The 24,547-nt window shown below is 41.6% G+C and overlaps 2 protein-coding genes across 3 annotated transcripts in view; both read left to right on the top strand.

The window, feature by feature from the left end:
- Nucleotides 1-20,806, top strand: part of pld1a (phospholipase D1a) — a 33,336-nt gene extending 12,530 nt beyond the window's left edge. Inside the window, exons 3-25 of the mRNA XM_073483379.1 lie at nucleotides 402-571; nucleotides 785-927; nucleotides 2,175-2,286; nucleotides 2,547-2,612; nucleotides 3,957-4,015; nucleotides 4,198-4,290; nucleotides 5,085-5,237; nucleotides 6,750-6,899; nucleotides 7,489-7,572; nucleotides 8,779-8,860; nucleotides 9,150-9,446; nucleotides 10,911-11,130; nucleotides 11,218-11,346; nucleotides 11,551-11,669; nucleotides 12,065-12,178; nucleotides 14,537-14,647; nucleotides 14,847-14,935; nucleotides 15,075-15,188; nucleotides 15,370-15,419; nucleotides 15,551-15,685; nucleotides 16,158-16,311; nucleotides 16,608-16,725; nucleotides 17,660-20,806. Coding sequence (XP_073339480.1) covers nucleotides 402-571; nucleotides 785-927; nucleotides 2,175-2,286; nucleotides 2,547-2,612; nucleotides 3,957-4,015; nucleotides 4,198-4,290; nucleotides 5,085-5,237; nucleotides 6,750-6,899; nucleotides 7,489-7,572; nucleotides 8,779-8,860; nucleotides 9,150-9,446; nucleotides 10,911-11,130; nucleotides 11,218-11,346; nucleotides 11,551-11,669; nucleotides 12,065-12,178; nucleotides 14,537-14,647; nucleotides 14,847-14,935; nucleotides 15,075-15,188; nucleotides 15,370-15,419; nucleotides 15,551-15,685; nucleotides 16,158-16,311; nucleotides 16,608-16,725; nucleotides 17,660-17,884 — 2,987 coding nt within the window. The 3' untranslated portion in view covers nucleotides 17,885-20,806. The remainder of the gene's footprint in view (nucleotides 1-401; nucleotides 572-784; nucleotides 928-2,174; nucleotides 2,287-2,546; nucleotides 2,613-3,956; nucleotides 4,016-4,197; nucleotides 4,291-5,084; nucleotides 5,238-6,749; nucleotides 6,900-7,488; nucleotides 7,573-8,778; nucleotides 8,861-9,149; nucleotides 9,447-10,910; nucleotides 11,131-11,217; nucleotides 11,347-11,550; nucleotides 11,670-12,064; nucleotides 12,179-14,536; nucleotides 14,648-14,846; nucleotides 14,936-15,074; nucleotides 15,189-15,369; nucleotides 15,420-15,550; nucleotides 15,686-16,157; nucleotides 16,312-16,607; nucleotides 16,726-17,659) is intronic.
- Nucleotides 20,807-24,156: 3,350 nt separating this feature from the next.
- Nucleotides 24,157-24,547, top strand: part of tnika (TRAF2 and NCK interacting kinase a) — a 65,565-nt gene continuing 65,174 nt past the window's right edge. For both annotated transcript variants that reach the window (XM_073483148.1, XM_073483149.1), the window contains exon 1: nucleotides 24,157-24,317. In XM_073483148.1, the coding sequence (XP_073339249.1) occupies nucleotides 24,261-24,317 (57 nt within the window). In that variant the 5' untranslated portion in view covers nucleotides 24,157-24,260. The remainder of the gene's footprint in view (nucleotides 24,318-24,547) is intronic.

Below are 24,547 nucleotides of genomic sequence, written 5' to 3' on the forward strand. Positions count from 1 at the left end.
GTAGAGTCTTTGTGACTGACTTCTTGAGTTTTTACCCAGAGTTTCTGGGAAATGTAGGAAAATGTAAGGTAGTAGACCAGCCAGGCTAAAGGAAAGTGTGAAAATTGACAAAATAAAACCACAAGACATACATAACACTTCAGCTTGTGAGCTTTCAACCTGGCACCTAACATCACAGAGTAGTTTTCCTTTACATAATTTAGTTTTCACAAACTTTACCGGAGAGCAAACAGAAACATCTGACCTAACACTGCAAACTAGCGAAGCACGAAAGTCTTGGAGCAAAGGGCGACTTTTTCTTTCAGTGAAGCAGCCTACTCGCTCTCCCAAGCAGCCTGTTCAACACCTACATGCACAAGCAGAAACATCACGCTAACCGCCCGCCTTCCTCCTCCTCTCAGGGGACAGTCGCATCGCGTTTTCAGCGGTGTATGCCACGGTAGGCTTCAAGGAGGCCGATGCTAAGGTCTACCTCCCTACTGTGCCCATCACTGCACGCATCCTGGAGGTGGAGAGATTCACCACCGCACAAGACCGCTTCAACCTGTCGAACCACAGGAGTGTCAACAAGGTACCGCACACACTATCTCTGCAAAGAAAGACATTATTTCAATCTTTCCTTGCACCCTTTGCCTTTATTCTGAAAAATATAGTTTTCAGATTCAAATTTTTGCTTCTTAAACCAACTAAAATGATTTTATCTGTCCAATGTTCGCCCCAAGTTCATCATCTCTCTCTCAAACACTCACTGCCAGCCTTCTCCCTATGCGTTGTGTGTTTGCAGTCTTTGCCGGCGGTGTTTCGGATTGAGCTGAAGCACGGCGAGTTCACCTGGGTGGTTAAGAGGAAGGAGAAGCATTTCATGGAGCTGCACAGGGAGCTGAGGACGTACAAGACCTTCATGAGGATACCGCTGCCGTCGCGCAGGTTGGTGCCTACACACACACGCTCACACATAGATTTGCACTCCCACACTGACATTCATATTGGCAAACAATAACAGACACAAGTTGGGATCCGCAGGCGTAGGTGGCTGGAAGGGACAGGTCCGCCTTGATATTTAGAAACAGGTGCATTCATCCCCGTCAACAGAAACATGAATGTAGCAGAGGAGTTTCCTTTATAACCTTTATTTTTCGTTATATTTTAATTGTCACCTGGCGCCAACTGAAGTGTTTTCCGTCACATAAATAAAAAACATTTTCCACCATAATTTGTGAGACTTTTCCTACATTTTAAACGACTTGCAACGCGAAACACAGCGGTAGGCTTCAGCATTTGAGCTTCCCACCGTGAGCGTGACGGAGGAAAATGACTGCCATGTGAATTAGTCTATCGACTGGCATTCTTCTCCTGGAGATTTGCCCTCATATGGAAATCAAGACCCTCATCATTTAATGGTTCGCCTTGTGGAGAACAGCTTTTTGTCCCTGTCTGGGAGGTGAGCTCCCACAATGTTGCTGTGTGAACAGATTGTTTCCCCACAGTGTGACTAATACAAGTCTACATACACACATACACACTGTGAGTAATAGTTTGTTTGCACGGGCTTTCATTTGTGAACGTACCGTCTCAAATACATAAAACAAACATCTCATACCTTCTCAAACTATATGTTTCAGTGTATTGCTACAACTCTGACATTTGAACATCCGTTTTCTCCTTTTTCTATTATCTTTCTGTCCGTTTCTTTTCTTTTTCTCTTTCTCTTGTTTTCTGTCTTGTGATGTACACACTTGAAAACAAAGGAATGTTGCCCTTGGCTCTTAATAGGATTTACTTTTGCCCTAATCCCTCTTTCTCTCTCTCCCTGTCTGTGTTTTTTGCCACTAATATAATAAGTCTCCCGGTTTTCAGTTAAATAAATGCCCAATTCGTCACTCTGCATTCCTGGTTGATATAACACAGTGAGTCAACCGGCAACCTGTCAATTTATTCAGGCTTTTTAGATTTTGCTGTCAAAACACCCGCTGGCAGGACATTATGTGTTTTAATTTCGTAGCGCTGTCTAAAACTGGGTTTTAGCATTACGATGGTGGTTAAGCAGAAATATCCATCACAAAAAAGGTGCGTGAGCAGTTTTGTCCTCAAAGTTTGAGAACAATACTGAGTGATCTTTAAATAGATTGGACTTTTTAACTCATTATTTTCTCATTTCTACCTCAATGTCTCAGCCACACGGTGAGGAGAAGGACGGTGAGGAAGAGTGAGGTGAGGGAGATGCCCTCCCTGCCGAGGGGAGGGGGAGACGAGCTGGTGCGAGACGAGCAGGTGTCCAGCAGGAGGGTACGTGGCAGCGGCGCCTGCAGCCTTTTTTGCTTGTTTTCCTGATTGGGACACTCAATCTTGTCATCACTTCATGGCAAGGAGCTCTCCTGGCACTCGCTTGTTGCCATGGCATTTAACTCCTTGCCAGCACATGTATCCTCTAAAAACCCTCTCTGACTGTGTGTGTGTGTATATGTGTGCATGTGAGTGTTCATAAGCATGGGTTTTGTCATTAAAATACTCACAGTGGCCAAAATATAGTGTGTGTGTTTTTACAGAGACAATTAGAAGACTATTTGAACAAGCTGCTGAGGATGGCCATGTACCGCAAATATCACCATACTGTGAGTAATCATACTAAGTACTGCAAGCTGTATCGCGCTAACATAACATCATCAGGACTGACTGCTAATTTGTAAGCTTATACTAATTTTGTGTGTAGATATGAGTCAAATATGACATGTCAACTACTGTAGATACCTGAGATGAACTGTTTAAGTACATATAATTTAACATTAACATTTAACATTTAACTGCGCTCTAGTGTTGACACAGAGCATTAATGTGTTTACCCATAGCACTGTGTCTGCTTTATGTTGACACACTCAAGGCGTGTAGGCATGTTATAGCTGCTCATTTAAAGGTGCATTATGTAAGAATTTTTGTTTAAAATATCAATAATTCATTTAAATTCATGACAGAATGTGAAGTAATAACAGTTTTGACATTATGTAGAAGACTTCTGTGTATTGTGTTGCGGAGATATCTTCTGAAGTTAGCATGCTAACTCGCTAGCCCCTGGACACCTTCTTCCGATAGTGAACAACAACCGAGCTCCAAGCTCCCAGAGCAGAGTCAGCTAATAGAAGCGCTAGCTGCACAGCTAACTGAGCTAACTCAGTCACTGACCAAGCTGGTTAACTTCCGGTTTAGTGCCAGGTTAACTTAAATATAGATACAATTATTTAACTGTTTTACAGCTGCTTCTTTCACAATGTAAGCTTATGGGAAAAAGGGTTTTTGGGCCCCAGTGCGTCACGTGACATTGTCATTGCACGGTTCGGCCACTAGGAAAATTGGCTTACGGCAGCTAGTTAGCAGCAATTAGCGGTTACTCTAGCGATATGCTGCCCCCTATGTGTTTGGAGTATGAACTTGACAGGTGGGAAATTCTTACATATTGCACCTTTAAGCTACTCTCATGTGAAACATAAGACAATGTTTCTCTTTCTGGAAATCACACATAAGAATTGTGCTGTATTTTTATTTAATGTGATAACACATCTACAGGATGTTACACATAACGTCTATTTCTCATTTTAAAAACTGTTAATCCAAAAAAACAGCAAAATAGGCAGGTGACTTATTATCAGGGCCATCTTATATTTGGGCCAGTAACATCTACTAAAATGTAACCTTTACCCTGGTAAACTTCACCTTTGTGTTGAAATGAGCCTTAAAATAGACCAGTACTATGTTTAGCCAAAATCATTGTGCCTGTTATGTGCTGACATGCATCATTCTGACGCATTAAACGACAGCATCTGAGGCGACAGCACATGTTGTAATTTAAGATGAGTCACGTTGCTCCCAGGTGGATGGTTTGTGTTGAAGTAATGGCTGCCTGTGCAGTACATTATGTATCAAGTTTTAGAGTCACTGTGTTGTCTCTTCTTGTCTATTCTCAGATGGAGTTCATTGACGTCAGCCAGATGTCATTCATCCACGACTTGGGGCCCAAAGGACTGTGAGCATTCTCTTTTCCTTTTAATCCCCTTTTCCTCTCACCATCTGTACAAACACTTCTGTTAGGCCAGGTGGATGAAGCACTAAACACTTCCGATGCAAAGCGTGATCATTTACAATACTTCATTATATTCCGTAGTACAGAAGACATTTTCCGCCAACATTTCTTTCTGTCTCTTCCAGGGAAGGGATGATCTATAAGCGCTCAGGCGGACATCGTATCCCTGGCATGAACTGCTGTGGTCACAGCCAGGCCTGCTACCGCTGGTCCAAACGGTGCGAGTTACTTCTGTCCTTGTGCTCTCTCTCTTCCTTTTGTCTCTTTTATTCTCCCTCCCATGCTAATACGCAATTAATTAATGTTAATATATGTATTCTAATATAGAATTACAGTTTTTTTCTTCTTGTAATCAAGCATACAGTTTGGTAGTAGTATGGCAGTTGAATGAAATTTGAATTTTTAATTCTGCCTCTTCATACTATAGCAACTCTCTTGCCATTTTTAGTGTAGTGTTTACGAGAGAGACTCCTCGATGTCTCAAGGCGATAAAAGACCAATTAAAAAGAAGCATTAGCATTTTATTTTTTAATTGGCAAACTTAGCTAAAATGTAGGTGTGATGGATGTACAAATTACTGGCAGGAAGCGGTCCGAATGTGGGAGTTGAAGCAGAGTGACCACTCGTTGCATATTTAAAAACATAATAATGATAACATCTTAATAAGTAGTGGTTTTGGCTGTCAGTATCTCAGTAGCATCTTCAAAGCAGCTGCATTGACACACACTGGCCTCTCTCTTCATCTGTTTGTCTGTTTGTTTCCCTTCCTCTCTGTCGCAGCCAAATTATTATGCGAGCACTTTTTATTATTATTTTCTAAAGACAAAAAAAATCCCACACGTTTGAAATGTTCGGCCCATCCACCTACATCCCCATGTTGATTTTCTTCCTACATCCTTCAAAACAAGAAATATGAGAAATGGTCCGCAGCAATCAACAATGATCCACAGACACACACATAAATCCTGATGATGATGATGATGATGATGATGATATGTGTGTGTGTTTGTAGCTGGCTGGTGGTGAAGGACTCATGCCTGTTGTACATGAAGCCGGACTCAGGGGCCATCTCCTTCGTCCTGCTCTTGGATAAAGAGTTCAGCATCAAGATGGACTCAAAAGACACCGAGACTAAACACGGAGTCCGGATTGATAGCCTCTCCAGGTTAAACTTCTGTGTGTGTGTTTGTTTAAATGTGTGTGTGTGTACGCTTAAATGTCGAATTTTGTAGCCGGTCACATCTATTTTGAGGCTTACAGAGGATTGTGAGACACCAGTTCAAAAGAAAAATCCACTCTTAGACTTGTACATAAAATCACTCTATGATGTTTTATTATTATATTGTGATGAGATCCAGTCACGGCTTTCCTTCAGCCTGCCACATTCATTTCCTGAAGAAATGATTTCCTAAGAAATAAGCTTTCAAGAGACTCCCTACAACCCTCCAGACAACATGTATAAAGCTGTTGCATCCATTTGTGGGTTTTGTGTGTAGGTGGAGAGCACTATAGCAATAGTAGGCGTGGAGCAAAGACTTAAGTCTCTCCCTTTGCTAGAAATGTGTTGCATTTCATTCAGGTTTGCTGATTCAACTGAACAACCACATGTTAACCACTAATGGATTGTTTGAGATGGCTTAAAAGCATTTTTTTTTCTGTCCAAGTTGTGCTGAAAATCTCAACCACTGTTCCAAAAAAATGAAAAGAGGCCGTCAGTGGGCTAAAAAAATCGGTTGTTAACAGCCTGCTGTTGCAGGGGGGATTGTTTCTTTAGCACCTTTTCATTACAACACTCTTAATCCAGGGTTTATTTTATTTCAGGAATAATTACCGAGCTCTGTTTTCTTGTCAAGGGAAAACACAATGCCTGCTTTGATAAACTGATCAGCAGGTTGTTGAAGTATGTAAGAATATTATATGAAAACAAGACATCTATGTAGTATTCTGTTGCAGAGATATTTACTGAGGTTAGCATGCTAATCAGCTAGCCCCTGTATTGTCCAGCCTGTCCTGTCTCGTAATAACACTTTGTACCTCAAGAAGCAAAAGTGAGTCACTGTAGCATTCAGTCAGCCCTCAGTCCTGCAACACAGGACATTACCTCATTGCCCCTGGTTGTCATGGTTGCTGTAAATCACCTCTGTACTTTATTCTCTGTGGTCCAACTGGCCTTTGTCAGTGAGCCGGTGAGACCAGTCTAGTCTGTCTCGGAGGCTGTATTCGTTCCAGTCCAGCTGTGTTCACTAGGAGGCTGCTGATTCCAGTTCCCTTGCCTCCTGCCTGGCTTTTGTTCAGGCACTGCTCCCTTCCAGCTTTCCCCACTGGGTCCCCCCAACCCTGGGCACGAAAACCTCCTCCTCCCGCTGGTCCTGTGCTGGAAGTGTAAACACCAATATTTCCCCAGTACTCTGAGCGCCAAATCTGGTCAGCTAATAGGACCACTAGCTGCCAGGCTAACTGGCCTAAGAAGCTCGCTAAGTTGTTTGTTGTTTGGAGCACAGGTGGCCTATTCTTACATACTGCACCTTTAAGCTATGAAATGAAACTAAAAATCACAGAAATGCCTAAGGCACTAACAAGGTACAGGCCATGACCCATAACATAACTCCATGTATCTGTATTTTTGAGCACAGGCATGTATTTTTAGTTCATGTATCTGTGTACATCTTCCTGGCAGGACCCTGGTGTTCAAGTGCAGCAGCTACAGACACGCTCGCTGGTGGGGTCAGAGCATTGAGAGCTTCGTGAGGAGTCATGGGAAGGCTTTCCTCCGAGATCACCGCTTTGGATCATTTGCACAGGAACAGGAAAACATCCCTGCCAAATGGTAACTTCTTTCCCTTATCTGGTAACTATGGAAATGTACGAGAGGACTGAGCAGTCAACTCTCTCTTTGCCATCTTTCAGGTCTTTTTTTGTTGTTGTTGCATTCTCTCCCCCTCAGCTGGCAGATTCTGTGATATTGAATCATCTGTGTGATAATGTCATTATAAGTTGTCTTTGTACTGAGCAAGCAGCCTGCGGGGAGAAAAAAAAGAAAAAAGAAAAAATGTGCTGTGGTCCTGTGAGCTAATGGAAAACAAGAGTGTTTAAAGAGCAGTTATGTCATGGTGTTTTGGGTGTAGCTTGTAAGGTTAGGTAAGTCGTACATCGTACAGACACTGTATGTGTTTATAGTTTTTTTTTCTTCTTTATGTTGTTGTCCTTATTGTGGTTTTGTGGCAGTTATGAGGCAAATTTTGACAAAGCAGACAGCTAGAAAAAGGCAGAAGTAGTAATCCACTTCCTGTACAGAAACAAGTGAAGTGAAACACCGCACATGCTTGCTTACCTGCATGTATGTGTGAATGTGTCAACACAAGCACATGTGACATTAATGTCTGTTTACTCAGACTGACTGGTTTTTGTCTCTTCAGGTATGTCAATGGAAAGACTTACATGGAGGATGTGGCTGATGCTTTGGAGGAGGCTAAAGAGGAAATCTTTATCACTGACTGGTGGTGAGTTTAAGTGTTCAAATGGCCGATGTCAAACTGTGAAAACCCAGAAATTATACCTCTACTTTTATATAAGTGAACTCAACAAGGGGCCATTATCGCAAAGCAGGTGATAAACTGACTATGTGGGAATTATTATGCAGTATAGGCATATTTAAATATCCATCCATCCATTCATAATCCAGGGTCGGGCAGTGGCGGCAGCAGGCTAAGCAGAGTTTTATTATGATCCTCTGAACTGAAGTTAATTTTTAACTGCAATCCTTTGGTGAGATGGTTTGAAACCTACAAAGTCATGGTTCAATCTTATAGATGTGTAACAACTGCAGTATTTATCAGTAGTATGTAGGTGATACTCTAAAAATAGAATACCTCACCAGCTGAACATAATATAGAATAGCTGTAATGGCTTTTTTTTTTCAGCAGTTCGGTAAACACACAGTCTCCTGCCAAAGAATGAGCTGACAACTTGACACTCTGATAGCTTGTTAGTGTAGTGCATGCTGTTACACATTACATTATGTATAACCTGCAAGTCCTGGCTCTCTGGCAGGCAATACAGTAGCACTGGCTCTAATTACAGCCTTATCCGCACACCCAGAATAGAAATACAGTGTCAGAGAGTCTCCAAAAAAGTGTCTGGCAACACCCCCTTTGTCTCTCTGTGTCTCTCCTTAGTTTACTGTTTTTACATGTCAAAGATTTATTGTCCCCTGAGAGTAGAGTTACCTGTAAATGGTATTGTAGACTGTTTCTGAAGTTCAATCACATCACTGTTCCACCTTTCAGATCTTTAACAGGAGCGTGCTTTGTAAGGAGTTTTCTAAAGGGAAATAAACACAGTATTTGTCTCGAGACTGAATTATAATATTCTTGAGAGTGTAATTTCAAATGTAATACTTTATGTTCCCTTACTGCCAAATGTGCGACTGGCTGAAATCCCCGAGTTCCAAGGCAGTAATCACTGGGCTCATATTCTTAACCAATGAGGTGTCAGCCTGCGTAATGTGAGCCAATGGCACCGTAGACATGTAAGCTCGGGATGCCAGTGTGAGTGACTCATGAGGCTATATCATTATGTCATGTCTGTCGTACGCACGCTTCAAAGAGACGATGTAAACTTTAGTTTTTTAAGTAATGTGATGCATTCAATTGTTTTCTGAATTTTCTCTTTTTCTCTCTTTCTTCCTCTCTGTTTCTCTCTACCAGGCTGAGTCCAGAGATTTTCCTGAAGAGGCCTGTAGTGGAGGGCAACAGGTGGAGGCTTGACTGCACCCTCAAACGTAAAGCAGTAAGTAGGCAAGGGATTGTGGGAGAGAAATGACCCACAGGCCAAGTATTGAACGCTGTACACTCTGTACTCAAAGAAGAAACGCATCCTGTAAATAGAGACAGACACTGAAGTGTTTACTTTCCTCTCAGTAAAATACAACTCCCACTATTTTACATTTCTTTTTCAATTTACAACAAAAAGAGAGACAAGTCACTACTTCCAATGTGGTTTAGGTTAAGAACTCCTGACCATATCTGAAAATGTGTTAATGTGTTAATTTAGTTTCTCTTTTCTTGTCTCTCTACAGCAACAAGGAGTGAAGATCTTTGTGATGTTGTACAAGGAGGTGGAGCTCGCCCTGGGCATCAACTCAGGCTACAGCAAGAGGACCCTCATGCACCTGCACCCCAACATCAAGGTGATGCGTCATCCGGACCACGTCTCCTCATCCGTCTATCTGTGGGCGCATCACGAGAAGATCGTTGTCATTGACCAATCGGTGGCCTTCGTGGGCGGGATCGACCTGGCGTACGGGCGCTGGGACGACCGAGAGCACCGGCTGACAGACGTCGGCAGTGTGACGCGCTCTGTGGCCCTCGAGCAGGTGAGACACGCAAATACTACCCAAACACACACAACTCATTAAAATGTCATGTCCACAGTTTGGAGTTATTGGCAATAAATGTGGTTTACAAATGGCTTGAATATGAGGAGAGGAAGGAGAGGAGATGAAATGGAGATTTTATTTTCATTTAAACTCACAGTGGATGCCTGTGGGGATTGTGTGTGAAAACAGAATACAAAGAGCAAACACATTCTTAGTGACAGCTCTTGAATAGACCTCTTCATTTTAATGGCAGACATAAAGCACAAGCACACAGACATTCCCATACACAACTACACATTCATATGCTGCACTATTGACCTTCAGAGTCAATATTTCTATTATCTTAATAGCTAAGATTATTCCTTGTCAGCAAGACCTAAGGATGTCCCTTAGCAGGAAATGTAAACAACTTCTGGAGTCTCAAGTCTAGTGGGTAGGCTTAGTTTCATGCTCCCCTGAGGATGATCACATGACCTTTCCTCCAAAAATGATCACCATTTTCCCATGATTATAAACAGTTATTATTCATAGTTCCAAGATGATAGATCACAGTGTTTGGGGGTTTTCTTCGACCTTTCCTTGAGCAACAAACTTTCAACACAAGATATTTTATTTTGATTGATTTTTTCTGAGGACCTTCATGCTCCCAAGAGGGTAAACTATGTTGTTGTTATGTTGTTAGAGGATATTGGTCGGCTTAGTTAGAATTGTTGATGAGTTTGTATGATCCAAAACTCAGAGAGAGAGAAGAGAGAGAGAAAACATACCAAACCGTAAAGGGTAAGTTCACCAAAAAATGACAATTCAGTCATCAAAGTCGGAGCTTCACAGCTAAACAGCGTTGGGGCATTCTCCTAAACAACTGAAGTCGATGGAAGATAAATAAATCTGCTGTGATCCAAGTCTCCGGAAGCCCCTAGATCCCAAATTGATTTGAAAAGACAATATTTACATCCTCGACATTGATCGTGCACCCACTTCAGATGAGGCGCTTTATTGCTTTGCAGCTACAGTGAAGATTTTTGGCTTTAAAAAGGCTGTAAATATTGTCTTTTCAAATCAATTTGGGATCTCGGGACTTCCGGGGATTTGGAGCTGCTTCAGTTGTGTAGGAGAATGCTGCACCGCTGTTTTGCTGTGAAGCTCCAGAAATCTTTTGTGGACTACAAAACTTAATTCGGCTTTCCATCTGCATGTGGGTGAGTAGATATGGACTGAATTTTCATTTTTGAATGAACCATGTTGACCTTTCCATTTCTATTAACATTAAGAAAGTTAGATGAAACATTTACAGCCTCTGTAATTATCATAAAGTTGAATGAACACCTTTGTAAAACAGATTCAAATACAACTGATCATTACCACCTTCATGAAGCTGGGATTTATTGTAAGGTGCTGTGTTAGACTGCTTTAGTCTGAGCAAGGTGTAGCTTGTAAGAGCCTGTATCATCATGTTCCCAGGCTGGCACCACCAACACCAACACTCCGGCCAGTAAGGGTGTGTCCTCTGTCGATGGCGTCTCCACGAGCAACGGACAAGGGACGCAGCCCGGTGAACCTGTGGAACTGCCGAAGCTGAAGGGGATCGGCCGCAACAGGAGGGCTCGCTTCACTCTGTACAGGCACCTGCAAAAACACACTCTGCAGCATGCAGACAGTGTGAGCAGTGTGGACAGCACAGGTGTGTTTAAATGAGAAGAAACAGGGAGAATGTTGCAATATAAATTGGGTCAATTTGCCATATGTGTGTGTGTGTGTGTGTGTGTAGGGAGTGGCTCAGTGCAGAGCCTGAAGACGGGTGTTGGAGAGCTACAGGGCAACACACGCTTCTGGCATGGAAAAGACTACTGCAACTTTGTCTACAAGGACTGGATCCAACTGGAGAAGCCTTTTGATGGTCCGTGGCACACACACAGAAACACAAACACAAACACACACTCACACACATTTTTCCTGGTACATCAGTTTGATGGAAACCAATAATCATCTGGAAAGAATAAACAGACTGGAACCGAGTACCAATTCTTCTTCTCTCTGCACCAACCTCTCCATACTCCATCCTCCCATCTCCTCTTCTTCTGTCTGTCTTCACCGGGTGCAGACTTTATCGACAGGTACCAAACTCCCAGAATGCCTTGGCACGACATCGCCTCAGTGGTTCATGGCAGAGCTGCCCGGGATGTAGCCAGACACTTCATTCAACGCTGGAACTTCACTAAGGTACTGTGCACACACACACTTTGTACATTAACAAACACACACAGGGATTAAGAGCAGGATTTAAACTTAAAGCTAAACTCGTCTAACCAGGATCTCATTAACTGCTTGTTGAAAGAATATAACCACTTTTTCAGACTGATCGCCTATTCCTTTGATTACGTGATCTCAAAGCAGCTAACTTGTGTAAAACTTAAAAACAGGACAATAAACACTGAACTGGCAAATATGAGAAAAATATCTGGCTGGAAAAAACACTTTAATCCTCACACTCTTGCTTTCCATGGCATCAGCTTTTCCCTCTCCTTCTGTTTTTTACTCTTTTCCATTCCTCCTCTGACTCTTATGTTTACTCTCTCTCTCTCTCTGCCCAAACTCTCCAACTGTCTCTCTTACAGATCATGAAGCCAAAGTATCGCTCTCTGTCTTATCCATTCCTGCTGCCCAAGTCTCACTCAAGTGCCAACGAGCTCAGATACCAGGTCCCCGACTGTGTCGATGCCAAAGTGCAGGTAAGAGATCTAAACTCACAAGTACCGCTTAACTGCTCTCATAAAACAGAACATATTGTGGGAAAATGTTTTTTTTTACTTCTTAATTACACAAAATGAGAACCAACCGAAGAACCACTGGTTGAAGATTACAGAGAAGAACAGTACAAACTCCCACTTTCCCTGCACTTTTTCCCACATCCTGGTCTGCAAGCACTGCTGGGAAAAGATAAAAGAGAAAGAGCGTTACAGAAAAAAGAAAAAAAAAACTCTCCATGGACCAAAAAAAGTTATGTAACTACAAAGGTTTGCACTTGCGATTGACACTGAGGGGTTTTTTTAGCCGTAAGGAACCAACCTTTGAGCAGAATGCTCGACTAAAATAAGAAGCACACGAAGATCACATCACGTCTCCATCACGCTTTAAGACAAAGTGTTCTGGATTTTTTTCTCTGTTGTTTAAAACACCTTTGTGTGTCTGTTATTCAACTCACACCTCTGAACACTGTGTACCACTAATTATACAAACCAGTTTTGAAATATGTGATGAACCTTTTGCTATATCTATTTGTGTTTTTGAAATTACTCTTCCTTTTCATTTGCAGTGAAGTTAATGTTTTCAAAGAATTATTTAATTTCCACCACTAATTAATTTACTGTAAGTAATATTGAATAGAAGAACTCTCAGTTACAGTTTACAAGGTGAGAAAAATCATTCAAATATTTTTGTGTATCCTGGTGTTTAGTGTTGCCTCATAATGATCACTGACACAACATGCAGCCATTGCAGTTTCATAGCTGCTTGGCTGGAGCTGTCAACTCATTTTGTGCACAGAAGTGCTTCTCTCTGGGGTGCCAGCTGGTGCAGAGTAAATCACAGCGGTCCAAAAAAAAAAAATCAGTATTCCAGCGTGCGCCAGGATACTTGGATTGACACAATCTCATTAACAAAAAATGACATTGAAAACAACAAAGAGCAAACTCGGCATTTCACATGTTGCTTCTTCGCTCTGTGCTTGATTGCCTTTCTGTAATCAGATGCTGATTAGTGGAGAATCCAACAGGTTCCCGCTCCTCAGTACAATGCGCTCCAAAAAGTCAGCAACAATAGGCACCCGCCACTACAATGCCACTGTGCAAAATGAGAACAAACATTACATCTGTTCCATTTTCATAAGATAATGAGATACAAACATATCACAAGACAAAATCTGGCTATTCCATCTGCAATACTGCAGAGAATGAGTGAAAACAGAGCACAAACCATTCCTCATGATACCATAAATACAGGAGTAGAGTACAACATACAGAAATCTAGTATATCAAACTAGTAGAAAAACATCTGTGTTAGAAAAAGGCACCATAAACATTATATAAACATTACAGTTCATTACAAAAGTCATTATGCATACGATCTGTATTATAAATATCATAGAGGAAGTTGTATCTACTCACCCTCTGTAATATTGTAGACAGGGATCAGTCCATATGATGATATCATAGTTAACGGTGCGCAATATACATGTTATCTTATTTATTTAGTTATCAACAACCATTTACATCTGTTTGAAAAGGTTTTGCTCCACATACATACATACTATAGGTCAAGGCAGCCATATCATCTGCAGTCGACAACAGCCAGGGAATAAAGAGGGAGAGAAATTTCCCAGACTCCCTTATAAAACCGCTCAATTTTGTGAGTTGTTGAGTTAGGAGAAACTTTATTAACTTTGTGAAATGCTTTCTATGACAAATTCTTAATTATTTAGGCCTTCTTGTCAATTCGGCAAATGTTTAACATTAAGTTCTTCATTTCTTTGCATAAAAAAACATCACATCCGTTTTTTTCCCAGTGATGTACCTGTGTATTTGCATATAGAGCAGGGGAGGTGGGATCCGTTCACAGGTGGTCACTTGAGATGTGTGTCGTGACGCATGTTAATGCCAGTTATTCGTAGTTGAATGCAGTGCAGTGAGGATACAGACATTTCACAGAGGAGTATACGCAGATCTGCCCGTTTGTCACATTGGTTCATATCCTTTCTCTCTCTATTTTTTTTTTTTTTTTAATCAGTTGATGGTTTTTAAAATGCCTGTTTTTAGGGGGTGCTGCATCCCCCTGAAGGTGGAACAGCCAGATTTAGTATACTGATATTTTTCTTATCAGATTATCTCATGGAAATGATGTTTATTCTAGTGTTGTACAGAGGAATTATGGTTGCTATCGTCTATTGTTGTTGTCTTCATTTCTTCTATGTTTAGCTTCCTACGTAGGTATACTGCGTTGGAGAAGACTAACCACGCACATTCATTATGCAGCCGTTTTTAGTGTCACCCCTTGGATAATGCTGTGGGTGTGTGTGTGTGTGTGTGTACAAGGTGTTGCGGTCGTCAGCAGATTGGTCGGCGGGCATAAAGTACCACGAGGAGTCCATCCATAATGCCTACATCCAGGTCATTGCCAAGAGCAAACACTACATCTACATAGAGGTACGCCGGCATGAAAATAAGAGACAAACGCTGTGATATGAAATTGTTCTGAGAGCTGAAGTTTGGTGATAATGACGAATAAAACGGCTCTGCTGAGCTTCACTTTGATGTTCGGGATTTTGTCAATATACTTAGTGATTATCTTACTGTGGAATGAAACACTTTTCTTACTTAATGTCTTACTTTTCTCTCCTATCAGAACCAGTTCTTCATCAGTTGTGCCGACAACAAGATGGTCTACAACAAGATCGGAGACGCCATCATTGAAAGGATCCTCAGAGCACACAAGTACTTCCCTTAATTTAAGACCCTTTCGCTTATTTAAGTGGTGCTTATGATTATCGACTGTCTCTCTTCTGCTTCTCGCTGCTTTGACACTCCTGGTTTATTGTCTGTCTTTGTGTGATTCATATGTGCTCGCTCACAGGGAGGGTAAGAAGTACCGCGTGTATGTGGTCACCCCTCTGCTTCCTGGCTTCGAGGGAGACATCACCACAGGGGGAGGGAACGCCCTCCAGGCTGTCATGCACTTCAACTACAGGTGAACCACTGCTATTGTCTACTATTGAAAGAGGAATAGCGAAGGGAAACCAGAAAGCAGATGTGGAACTATCATTAGAAATCCATTGCATTTTATTTCTTTCAAGGTGATTTAAAGTCTAGGGTGCACTGATGCAATATTCATGTACTTTTTGATGAGTTTTAATCTCCCGCTTCCTCAGAACCATGATCAGAGGGGAATACTCCATCATCTCACAGCTGAAAAAGGAGAGTAAGTACAAGAATTAACCAGAACATTACATATTTTGATACCAAATATTAAGGTTAGAGTGGGAAAGGTGTTAATATTCTCCTAATTTCATCCTCTAACTCAATATAACCCCGATGCCTTTCCTTTCCCAGTGGACGACCACTGGATGAACTATATCTCCTTCGCCGGTCTGCGGACACACGCCGAGCTGGAGGGACGCCTCGTCACAGAGCTCATCTACGTCCACAGCAAGATGCTCATCGCTGACGACAACACAGTCATCATCGGTTAGTCTCTCATCTGCTTCCATCACCTTCTGTCCCTTTTTTTTTTTCTCACGTCGTATTCACCAATAAGGCTACTATTTGAGGCAGTCGGCCTCTCTGCCACGAAATGTGATAAATAAAAAAAAGGCTTTATTTCTCTCTCCGTCACCATGTGTGCAGCTAAAATATGTGCACATAAATACGTTTCAATATGTGGTGACTGCTGCAACGTAGCTCTGCTGCGCCCTCTGCTGGCCGACAAGGTGCAGCTCAGTCTGTCACTTCAGTAGCAATCAAATGAGGAACAAATCAGAAGGAAAATTATAATTGTTCCTCAATCATCTTTTTTTTAGAGATAACTGTGACTTTTCTGTCTACATGCATTCATATTTTATTTGTATTTTGGCAAGCCATTACTACAGATGTATGAAATGTGTTTAAAGAGCTCAGAGAGACAGAATGCAGAGTTTCATTTTTGTTCTGTTTGTTTCAGGTTCTGCTAACATCAACGACAGGAGCATGCTGGGCAAACGTGACAGCGAGGTGGCAGTGATTATCGAGGACTCAGAAAAGGTTGCAGCTGTGATGGACGGACAGGAGTACGAGGCTGGAGCCTACGCACTTAAGCTCCGCCTCGAATGCTTCAGGTGTGTGTGTGTGTGAATGAGTCAGAAAGAGGGAGAGACGCATTTTTAAGAAGGATGCTAGAATCTAGTTGAAATGTATGCGACTGTTAGAGGTAATCTAATATCTTTTGAAGACTTATCCTGCCATTCATGTGCCCACAGTATTTAAAATACCCCTGTGTAGTTTTAAAGGTGCTAAACATAACCATGTGGTTTCATCTGATAAACATTTCCTGTCAGATAAAGTTAAAAAAGTTTCATTTCTTCTTTCTTTCTCATTCCTTGATTCTCTTCTTTTCGCCCTCTCTCCGAAACAGTACCATCCTCGGAGGCCACACCGACACCAGCATCGACCTGTCCGACCCCATCAGCGATCGCTTCTACAAGGAGGTGTGGATGACCACAGCGGGACGCAACGCCACCATTTATGAGAAGGTAAGCGTGGACATGAGATTAAGTCATCAGGCTGAGGAGTGAGCACATGTGCCAGATGGTGTTAAAACATTTTTACAGGTTCTGAAACTCAGACATAATTCACAGATGTCCTCGTTTTAAGAATATATGTAACAAGCCAGTCATTTGAGAAAGCAAGAGTCAGGCATATGGTGAAGTGGTGATCTGTTTTTTTGTCATTCATTCCGTTCAGTCATGCCGGAGGTGATCACGCTCATGACACAACAAAAGAACAATGTGTTGGAATGGAAAAATACAGTAGACTTTGGAAGTCTCCAGGTCTTAGTCGCTATTCGAGCAAAAACATTCCTGAGTGTGGTGAAAGAGGAGAAGCTGTGGGAGAAATTTGTCATCATGTTTGATTGTCTCTCATAAGAATGTTTCCATTGTGTGTTGATAAGGTTTCCACTGACCTTCACACTTGGCGTTCTTATGTAAGCAGACAGATAATGATGATCCTTGAAGTCATTCCAGACTCCCTAAATAATACTGAGCTAATGGATGACATTGACCATGAACTACAGACATATTGTCTGGTGCCCTCCTGTCGGAGGGCACCAGCTAAACTCCAGCTAAACTTTCTATTGTCAGACTTTCATCAGTTTAAACTGTACATTGTCAGCCTTAGCTGCACATACTGTAGGCTCAACAGATGAAGCTCAAAGTTTGAGCTGGATCTAAGACCACCGAAGTCACTTGGATTTGTCCACAGGGAACCTTGAATATTTGTCCAAAATATCATGGCAGTCCATCCGAGTTGGTGAAATATTTAAAGGACACATATTGTGCTATTTTGGGTGACTACTAGATAATGATTACATCCTTTAATGTTCAAAAAACACATTAGTTTACATGTTTTTTGTTTTTTTTGTTGTCAAATAAACCAATTCATATGTGCGTGTGTTTTTGGCTGCAGGTGTTTCGATGTCTTCCTTCGTCCCTGGTGAGGAACATGTCCGAGCTGGAGCAGTACCAGTCCAAACCAGGTCTGGCCCAGACTGATCTGGCCCGCGCTCAGGAGGAGCTGCGCAAAATCCGAGGCTTCCTGGTCCAGTTTCCTCTGGACTTCCTGTCCGAGCAGAACCTCATGCCTTCAGTCGGAACGAAGGAGGCCATGGTCCCGACTGAGATCTGGACATAAAGGACTGAATAACTGTTTCTTCATGATCCTGAGCGAAGTATCTCGATCGTGGTTGTCATTAAACGTGTCATATTGGATTTGCAAGAGATCGCCTTTAATCTGGAGATGACATGAGTCTCCTCTGGATTGATGTGACTGCTGGGCATTGACAAATCTCTGAAATCTGGCTCTCGAGCGTAAGCACTAAGTTTTGGGATGTATGAAGAATGAAAAGACTGCAATTGAGGACAACTTCTGACTGCTTTGTGACTGCATTGAAGCTGTGGAGATTAAAAAAAACAAAAAAACAAGGCACATGAACTTTGGGTTTTGGGAATCAAACTCCGGGCACTTAGACTTTTGGACTGTTGGAAAAGCTCACACGACAGCAAGGATCTCTAAGGGACCAGGGTGAGGCGGTAGAAAAAGTTTCGACAATGACGCTAAGGAATATTCGGCTCTCGCTTAACATTATCACAAAACACACAGAGATGCTGATGCATGCGATGTACTCGTGAGTTTGTGACGTACGCTCGTGAGGTGCATTAGTGCTACGTATGCTGTTTGTGAGCTCACAGAAGAAGAGCTGTTGAGCCTGCGTATGAGCTGCTTTAAAAAAAAAAGAGTTATATCAGATGCCTTTCTGAGATATTTTCTGTCAAATAAATCCACAACATTTGCCCGTTTCTGCACACAGAGACAATTTTACTGATTCAACAGCAGTGCATGATTTGTTAACTGTGCTAAAATCTTGTTAACATGATTGCTTTAATGCATGTACCAATCACATCTCTGGAAAAACCCCTCAGAGAATATCATATTTCCTGTCAGAGCAGACATGAGGTCCGAACTTTACTGCGGAAATCAAAGCGTTGAGCTGACACAGGTACAAACGCTGACCCAACCCGGCTGTGTCATACTGTGTTCAGAAGGATGAGTAGAAAATCGTGGTGCATGATCAAAGGCGACGGTGCCAGCGACCAACAGAGAGGGTGGATGAGACAATCGGCCCACAAACTCCAAGGTGTCATTTCCTCTTTGCTCAACAGATGGTGCTAGCTTCTTGTGTACAGCCTTTATAGCTCACTGCAGGTGACCTTTTGCCTGTTTGCCATGTATGTAATTAAATTTGACAGTTTTGCTATTAATGCTTATGCGTGCAATCAACCCAGCTGGAAAAAAGAGACGCAGAAAGGGAAATTCTTTGGAAGCAAACAAGGAACCTAACGGAGGTTTATAGTATTAAGTGTGGATTAGGTAAAAAAACACTTAGGGCCATCGTAAAACAGCTTGCAATAAAAAAGTTCCTTAGAATTGTAATGCTTGTTTGGAACATGAGACTTTTAATGCCTGCAGATTAATGTGAACGATGCGAGGACACATTCACACGCACCAGGCCAATTCGTTCTCACCTATTACTATTACTTATTCAGGCAAATTTAGTGGCTCCTAAAACAGGACAAGGGCCTAGAAAGTGTCCTCTTATCGATGGCAGTGGAAGAATATTTCCTATGATTGTTTCCACTCTTAACAACCGTCCTTTCCTCCACCATTATGAGGATAAGATGACATCTTGTACATCTCCTCTCCACTGCATCTCCTTTGTTGCTCTTCTGGCTCCTGCTTACAGTAATCTAGCGTTACTGCTGTCATCATTTCAGCTAACGTCCTGTCCGTTTTGCAGTAAGCAATCCCCTCCCTCCTCTCCACGCCACCGCATGAACACGCAGCAGCAATCGCCATTCAGGAGCAGATAAGACCACCTCTTTATGGAGTTCTCTGTCCTGATTGGGTAAAGTGGGCAGGGATTCCAGAAGTTGGGAAGAGAGACATGGGTCACTGACCAATCACTCTGTAACAGTGAGCACTGTTGGATTATTGAGTTATGAAACACTTATTTTCAGAAAAAAATCTCTTACAGCAGCTTTAAAAAACAATATTTTCCATAGAGCCAGAGACAAAGCCTAAATATGAAGATAAAGTTTATGTTTCCACTTTCTTGGCAGTTCCAGTGATTTTCTTTATGGAGCTTTAAAACTCAAACTAAATATGGAAATTGCCTCTCAAAGCATTTCAGTTAATGTAATGCAACACGTCGAGGGGAAATTAAGCTTTTATAAGTATTCTTATGGTACCTATTGTTGTCATTTGTATGTGTGAATGTACGGACTCCTGATTTGCTTTTGTTTTTAAACATGCGCGGTTCTCGTTTGAACACCGACCTCCTGGCAATGTGATGTTAACAAACCACTCCTTTGGAATCCAGCTAATTAGTTCTCACTTAGTTCAGTTTGGCAGAGATCAACGGTTTTCTCATGAAAGGGAAGAATCCTGTTTTGGTTTTCTAAAGGGTTACACCATGGAAGTGTCTTTCATTGCCTTTTTATTAACCCGAGCAGACATGAACACGATTGTGAAATCGGATTATGAAAGATTGAATTCTTTAGAATGGGACCAGGGCATGGATGAGTCAACACTGAAGTGACGATGTTTGGAGACTTTATACTCTTTGTTTCTGCAAAGATTCAAACCATTTCTCTTTGAATGTTTTATTGATTTTGACATATTGTCTGTATTGTTTACCCTTGCTGTATTTGTCAGTGCATTATTTATGGACTATGAATCATTTAACATTCTGGAAACATTAATTTTTTAAACACATGGCATGGTTGTATGGATGGTTGTGGATTTGTAACTGAACCTCTGTTGCTTTAACCATCACGCAGCAGTCCTTTCTATCAACTCGACCGTCGTCTGTACCCTTCGGCCTCAGTTTAGCTGCTCCTGCTTCCACTCTGTTTATGTACAATATCCTCTTTATACAGTTGAGAGTATTTCTAATTTCTTTCTGTTCATTTAACAAAAAATGTAACTCATAATTTAAATGTCTAACAAATAAAATTATCTTGGGATATTTTTTTTTTCGTATCCCATGAAAACTAATGTCAGAGGTGGAGTACATTTGTGTCGCAACGACGTGTGATTGGAGATATCCACACGGCAGCATCACATGTGTTCATGTGTCTGAAAGCTTAGCACAAGCCGAACAATGACATCTCTGTCAAGCGGAGCACTTTTCAAAACAAGGTTACGGCAGATAAACTCAACAAAACAACAGAAGAATTATAAAACAGAATGGGACAAACCAAGGTATAGTTAGAACCAGAGCGTATTTAAGAATGCAGACATGTCTTTCTATAACAGAAGGCTTTTAGAGAATATTTAAATGTCAGTGAAGACTCATCTGTCATTGTCAGGAAGAAACAAGAATGAGTAACACCCCCTCAAAACGAAGATCTGCATCAAAGATTACACCAAGATTTATTTTGGTCTGTGTAAAGTAATTGTTTAGTGAGCTCGGCTTACTGTGCAGCTGGCTGGTGGGATGGTGATGTCCGAACACTATGGGCAACTCGGGCACATTAAGTGGCTCCTAAAATGGGATTAAAGATGCAGAGAACCCTCAAAAGCTTCTTTAAAATTGAGTTATGACATTTCACATCAGTGTTTCCACTTTTCTTGTGCCTCTCCTCTCCACTGCATCACTTCTGCTCGCCCTCTAGCCTTTCTTGTGTACAAAATGGACTCTTAAGAGCAGAAAATACAGTCTTTGAAACAAATGTAAATGTGTGAATGTATGATATATGTTTCCTGTTTTGTTATTTTTTAACCTCCTCTAAATGCGAAGTTAAGGAATCACCTCTTTGGAATGCAGCTAAAAATAATTGTTTCTCAGTTAATAATTTGGCAAAGATCATCGTCTTTCTCACGCAAGGGAAGAAACCATTCAACTTTGGAGTACACACCAGATGTGTCAGTCACTGACATGGGATTGTTTCCTTGGAATAGAAGAGAGAAAGACAAAGGGTTCATGTTTGTTACACAATCCTTTACCTGTTTCCAGAGCATCTCCTGTGTCATCAAGCAATTGATTCAAAGAAATCAAATGCTTGATGATTCAAAGAACCGGTTGCAAATTGAGGAACATCGTAATGTAAAATCTTCTTTACTCTTTATTCATTTTCAATTCGAGTTATGATATTTTCGGACCCACCACATGGTCTTCTTGTTTTATTTTAAGTACACAAATGTCTAGCTGTGAGACTTGAGTATAATCGAAGAGGAAATCTCAAACTATGTACAAATTTATTATAAAGACAAAACTTTGTCAGCAGTTTAATAGGAATAGGAAATACTGGAGTGTTGTATGTGATAGTATGAAAATGGAAAATTGTTTTTGTTTTTTCTGCAAACAAGAATTAGGTCGTCGATTCTTGCAGCTCTTATGAAAGTCAGGTTACCACATGTGACCCTGTTCGCTTTGACAGTTTACAACCACAACAAACAAAATTCCTTGAAAACACACCAGGAACCTCACAAGGTGCTCATTGATCAGAACCTGAGTGTGTCTGTAAAAACCCAAGGCACACAAAAGAGGCTTTCACAATTTTTCTGTTGAAAAATGCTCCCACTTTCTCTTCCTCCAGAACAATCAAGTCTGTATTAGGTATAATAACAGCTTTCAACAGACGTGATACCGAAGAATTCTCTTTTCAATGAGCAGCACCAGTCACACCTTTTTCTCATGTCACACGCCAAATAATACTGAGCCCTGGTCACACTTGGTTTCACTTTTGTTGATCAGGTATTCACATGCACCAACAGCTAATTCCATTCACTTTAACTGGGACCAAATCTGGTCTCTCACTGCAATTCTTCCATTACAGGTGTGCCAATATCCCTATAGGTCATTTGAGTGTCTCTTAAAGTTATTCTGATAATTATTTTTGTCATTTTAATGGAGAATGAGACTCAACAATCAGTTTTGAGTGTCTGGCTTACAAACAGCAACAGATCCTGCAGAGTATGCCGCTGACTACATTCTCTATTTTATCTTGTTTCGACAGCTTTATGGAAGTGTAATGCTTAACTGCTGAAGAACCCATTTAGACACAACTGAATATAGTTGTCCAAGGTGGACAAAGAAGCAGGGGCATCAGACAATATAATGATTTACAAAAAATGATAAAACACCTGATAAATTAACATCTTCCAAATTAATGTTAATTTTGACTTTGTCATCAAGAAGTTGTTTCAACTTAAATGTTTAATTTTTGATGTCATTATTTGTGCAGGTGCTGTACTGGATTTTATTTCTTCACATTCAGTTGATAATCCCAGTTAATCTTTGAAGGTTTTTAACTGAAAAGTCTTACATACTGCACCTTTAAAGGAGCTCTATGTAGTTTCAGGGAAGACATTTTAATCTTTGTTGACAGATTTTTTTCTGCCTAAACAAACAAAATAAATGTCATGACTGAATTAACTAAATAAACCGACCCATGACTGAATAAACTGAGTAAACAAACTGACCTTCAAGGACAACACAATTTCATACCATTTCACTTTGTTTATATGTGGCGGACCCTGCCACCTTTCTAGCTTCAAACAGCGTTCCGTTTCTGATTTTCCTCTGGGAACAGCTTGTTCATTCACTTACGGAAAAGATAAATATTTATGAGTTTGTATTATTAACTCATTAATTCTGTAAATATTAGAAATCTGAGTTTGAACTTCTCCAAAATCTACATAGTGCCTCTTTAACAGGCAATGAAATGCTTTATTAGGCCTAACTTTAAATTGACCATTTATTACTGATGGTTATTATAAAGTGATACATGTAAGTCATGTGTTGTTATAATTTAATTTGCCCTTATTAATTACTGATTTGTTTGATTGCTTTGCAATAATTAAAAAGTTAAAAATGAAACTGTACTGAAAAATTATATAATTATACAGATTTCCTCAGAATGCGTGATGTAACGAGCCGTTGCTCTACTTTCTACCGCATGTTTATTGGGAAGATGCAAAAAAGAAAAAAGGCTTTGGGAGTCCCTGCTGCCTCACCAAACCCCGCCCAGTAACAGGCGTGGTTTGCTGAGGCAGTCGCCAAATGCGCTCCCCCCTCCCTCCCCCTGTATATCCACTGGCTGTCACAGCAGCGGCTCCAAAACCAACAGTAGCAGCAACCCACTCCGCACGGCGCTTCACCTTCACTCTGTACCGTCTACATCCCGGCAGACATGGACCTGGAGGTGCTGATGTACGCGGCGCGCTCGCTCCCCGCGTTTGCGCTCTAGCTGTGCGCTCCCGGGCCCCGAGGCGGCACGTCCCGCTGCACAACCAACAAGGAGACTGTTGTTATTTTGTCCATCGGCTGAGACATCACTGTGCAGGGCGAGAGAGAGAGACTTGAGCAGCAGCAGCAGCAGCAGAGAGAGAGAGAGAGAGAGAGAGAGAGAGAGAGAGAGAGAGAGAGAGGACCGCACGGTCGTGACAGCAGAGGCCGTTTTCAGGATATCGTGGCGACCGAGGGCGGCTTTTTGCGTCCTCCATCATGGCGAGTGACTCTCCGGCTCGGAGTCTGGACGAAATCGACCTGTCCGCTTTGAGGGTGAGATGATGGGACGTTTTTAAAACATTTCATCTGTGAGAAACTGGTGTGTGTGTGTGTGTGTGCCTGTGTGTGTGCCTGTGCGCGCCTGTGCGTTTCTCCCTCTCTCCTTGCACCTGACAGCGCTTCCCTGAATAGCAACCGGCAGGAGAGCAAAGGAGGCTGCAAGAGGCGGATGTGTGGGAGCCGACGGGGCAGCCAGGCCTCTACAATGTGTCAAATTATAGATG

The sequence above is a fragment of the Pagrus major genome, chromosome 16 (genome assembly GCF_040436345.1).
Source record: "Pagrus major chromosome 16, Pma_NU_1.0".
In the NCBI taxonomy this organism is placed as follows: Eukaryota; Metazoa; Chordata; class Actinopteri; order Spariformes; family Sparidae; genus Pagrus; species Pagrus major.